The sequence below is a fragment of the Volvox carteri genome (genome assembly GCF_000143455.1).
Source record: "Volvox carteri f. nagariensis unplaced genomic scaffold VOLCAscaffold_157, whole genome shotgun sequence".
In the NCBI taxonomy this organism is placed as follows: Eukaryota; Viridiplantae; Chlorophyta; class Chlorophyceae; order Chlamydomonadales; family Volvocaceae; genus Volvox; species Volvox carteri.
Genome location: NW_003307700.1, coordinates 52,722 through 55,915, shown reverse-complemented (window position 1 = coordinate 55,915; position 3,194 = coordinate 52,722). Strand labels below are relative to the sequence as shown.

The 3,194-nt window shown below is 49.3% G+C and overlaps 1 protein-coding gene across 1 annotated transcript in view; it reads right to left on the bottom strand.

Annotated features, from left to right (window-relative positions):
* Window positions 1-3,194, bottom strand: part of VOLCADRAFT_100790 (uncharacterized protein) — a gene marked incomplete at both ends in the record, with an annotated part of 4,904 nt that overhangs the window by 405 nt on the left and 1,305 nt on the right. Inside the window, 4 exons of the mRNA XM_002959304.1 lie at window positions 4-210; window positions 2,328-2,409; window positions 2,501-2,678; window positions 2,787-3,077. Coding sequence (XP_002959350.1) covers window positions 4-210; window positions 2,328-2,409; window positions 2,501-2,678; window positions 2,787-3,077 — 758 coding nt within the window. The remainder of the gene's footprint in view (window positions 1-3; window positions 211-2,327; window positions 2,410-2,500; window positions 2,679-2,786; window positions 3,078-3,194) is intronic.

The window sequence follows — 3,194 nt, the reverse complement described above, 5'->3', positions numbered from 1 at the left end:
AACGGTTGCCACCGCTGCATCAAGCTCCTCCTGCAGTTCGGGGTTGGCTGCGTACTTCAGGACGTAACGTGGGATGCCGCCCCACCGAGCATACAGCTCTGACAGTTTAGCTTTGCTGACCGAAGAGAACATGATGCCACGTGCTGCCTCCAGCTCCACATAGGACCAGGGGCCCATCCATAACCTCAGGCCAGCTTGCTTGGCATATTCCTACAGGACACATCATTAGCATGCAGGCAACCCTAAGGCACTGATTGGGGCAGTAACCCATGGGTTACCCATTTTCAACCCCCGGTAGCCCTTTGGTAACCCCCTTGTAAGTTCCTACCCAGCAGGAGGGGTAACATGACCCCAGGGTAAACCCCTCCGTTGCCCTGGATTGTGGACATATGTATGGGCCTATAGGCTACTCGTCTTATATGCATCCCACACCGTAAATTCCGCTGAAGGATACTTTTTAAAATGTAAACGTTAGCAACCTACAGTATTGTGGTATCTTGGGAAGCATTGTTTGCCAGTTCAACCTTAAGGTCTCTAATGCTGGCATCACACACGCAAGGAATAAGCAATAAATACCTATCTCATGGCCTATTTGGCTGCTGTAAAACAGGAGCTTGTAGATGAGTACAGGAGAAGGCGTGAATGCTGGCAGCATATACACAAGTCGACGACAGGTCTTCACTAAATGGATGCCTTTGGTTGTCATCGATTGTTATATAATAGTTTGCATTGTGAAAACATCAGGCAATCAGTCCTGAGGTCGGCCAACATATTACCGGGCCGGGGATGGTCGTACACATATGTGCATGCTGCTTTTGCCTCCACTGATACTCCTAACGAGCACATCCAAGCTTAATCACAGCTAATTTGCTTGTAAGCTCATGTAATGCACACTCATGGCTGGTATTTTAACTAGACGGACATGCTAAAAAACGCGATGACCACTATCACCAATTCAGTCAATCGTATTCACTGCCAGCAGTGTTCCTATTGACCATACATACTTTGCACACTTATAATCCACGTTGCAATACTGGTGCATATGGCGGCAAAAATGGTGGTGTTCTATCGTTCACGCGTGCGGACCACCACGACAAGACCATTGACTCTTTCTGCAGCACAGGCCCACACTTGTGGTGCACCTCATTTAACAAGACATCCAGAGACATCCGAGGATTTTTACCCGGAAGGGCGCCTTACACTTCGCCGGGTGTCACCGTGTTCGGGGTCAAACATCCGGATCTCCCACCCAAGACCCTCGACACTCTTAGGAGAATCTGCTCTGAAAACGAGCAGACTCTGGATAGTGTTGCATAGGTCGTGTGTAGAGCTGGAATTAGCAGGTCGAGACGGAGCACTTAAGCTACTGGCCGACCTTACATTGCAGCCCGTTGGCTGCTCTGCAAGTTTTAGGTCTTGGGTCCGGAGCAGCAATAAGTGCCTGGATTTTTTGATAGGGATATTTTTAACTTTGCTGGCGGCTTCTCGTGGTCCCCAATTTGCTCTGCCTATGTACGCCTGTTCATCCGCCTCCTTGCATCTAGGCTGCAGCTGTGTGCCATATCCTTAGGTTTAGGTTTCTAAACAAGGCATGTTTTGGTGCGGCAATCTTGATAGTTGGGCATTCACAAGTGATTGGTGAAGACATGTTTGCGTGTGTAGACAGGCGCAGGTGAATGTAAACATGGGTTACCCTGTCTGTTACCCATCAGTAGTGTATTACCCCGACCCCTTTGTTACCCCTCGGTAAGGGGTTACCCCTACCCCGGGGTTAGGTTACCCATCTCCCTTCGTACATAGCCACATGGGTAACCCCTAGCCCTACGCCCTGGGTTACACTTAAGGGGGGATTACCCCCCGTTTTATGCCATAGGGCAATAAGAACATGCTAAAAATATGACACAGTGCTCATGCTACCATAGCCAATGGACCCCTGATATGATGCTGCAAGTCCAAGATGACATGGGGCTAAAAAGTGCTAGGAAAGAAAAATCATTCCAAATGTTCAACAAGCCGGGATGTAAGGGGGGTTGGCTCAGCAGCCCCAGGGCAGACCGAACCACATGAGGAATACACGACTTGACACCACAAACCACATTTAAATATCAACCATGCTAAATGTTTATATACTACTAAACATAACGAATCCACAAGTACATGGTTGCTGTACATGCCCAGCTCGATTTGCCCCAAACTTTCTTACCACACCTCCAGATGTGCAGGTTATGGCAATATTGGACAAAAGTTGATGTCTGGTACAGTGGACCTTGGAACAACCCATCACGTGCCAAGCTACCGCAAACCCTACACTATGTAAATGTACTCACGTTGTAGTTTGAGTTGCGAGGAGATGATGCCATGACTGTGATTGCCACCTTGGACGGAGGCTCCACCGCATCACACAAGAACCTGGTCAGCAAACACCAAAATGAGTAGGTCACACCATGATTGCCATGATTGACAGAAAATAGATTGGCATGCAATACTTTGCACAACGTACCATGTACTCGGATCCCTTAGCTCTTCTCGAAAAGCTGCAGTGGAGGTTGCCTCAAACACACCGTTGGGTGTAAACAGCAGCACAGAGTCCAGCACAGACTTGCTACACCACACGACGGTTTTGCCCTGGCATGCCAGCCGATAAAGCAAGTAGTCCAGGAAAGTGCTCTTGCCAATACCTGCATCGAACAACGAATGTTACTCTTCTTGAAGCCTCAGTGTTGCATTAAAATACCCCAGGCAAGGAGCTTGGCAATTCCAAAGCCAATGCATATTCCCAGCTTCACCATCGCCCATTTCCCAGAACAGTTTAGCTCCCGCACTCAAACCCATCAGCTTGCCTGGTGTGCCGCGAATGAGGACTTGGCGGGAGGGGGGATCAGACTTGCCCACAGATGCAAAGATCTTCTTACACAGGGTGTGGTAGCATGGGTGAACAAGCAAAGTCGTGGAATGGCCAGGATCTGGGAATGCAGTACCGTCTGCAAGCTGCAGGACCTCGAAATTTTGACTAGACTGGGCAACCACCGCCTTCGGTAGCTTCTTCCAAAACTCCTCAAAGGATGCTCCCGCGCGACCTGCAGGACACAAAGCGGAGGTTCTGACCAGCTATAGCCGAATGTTTGGATGTACTACTTATGAGGCAACCACACCCGATTGGCAACCTCCTCCGTTCCAAAGCGGGGATCCTCAGA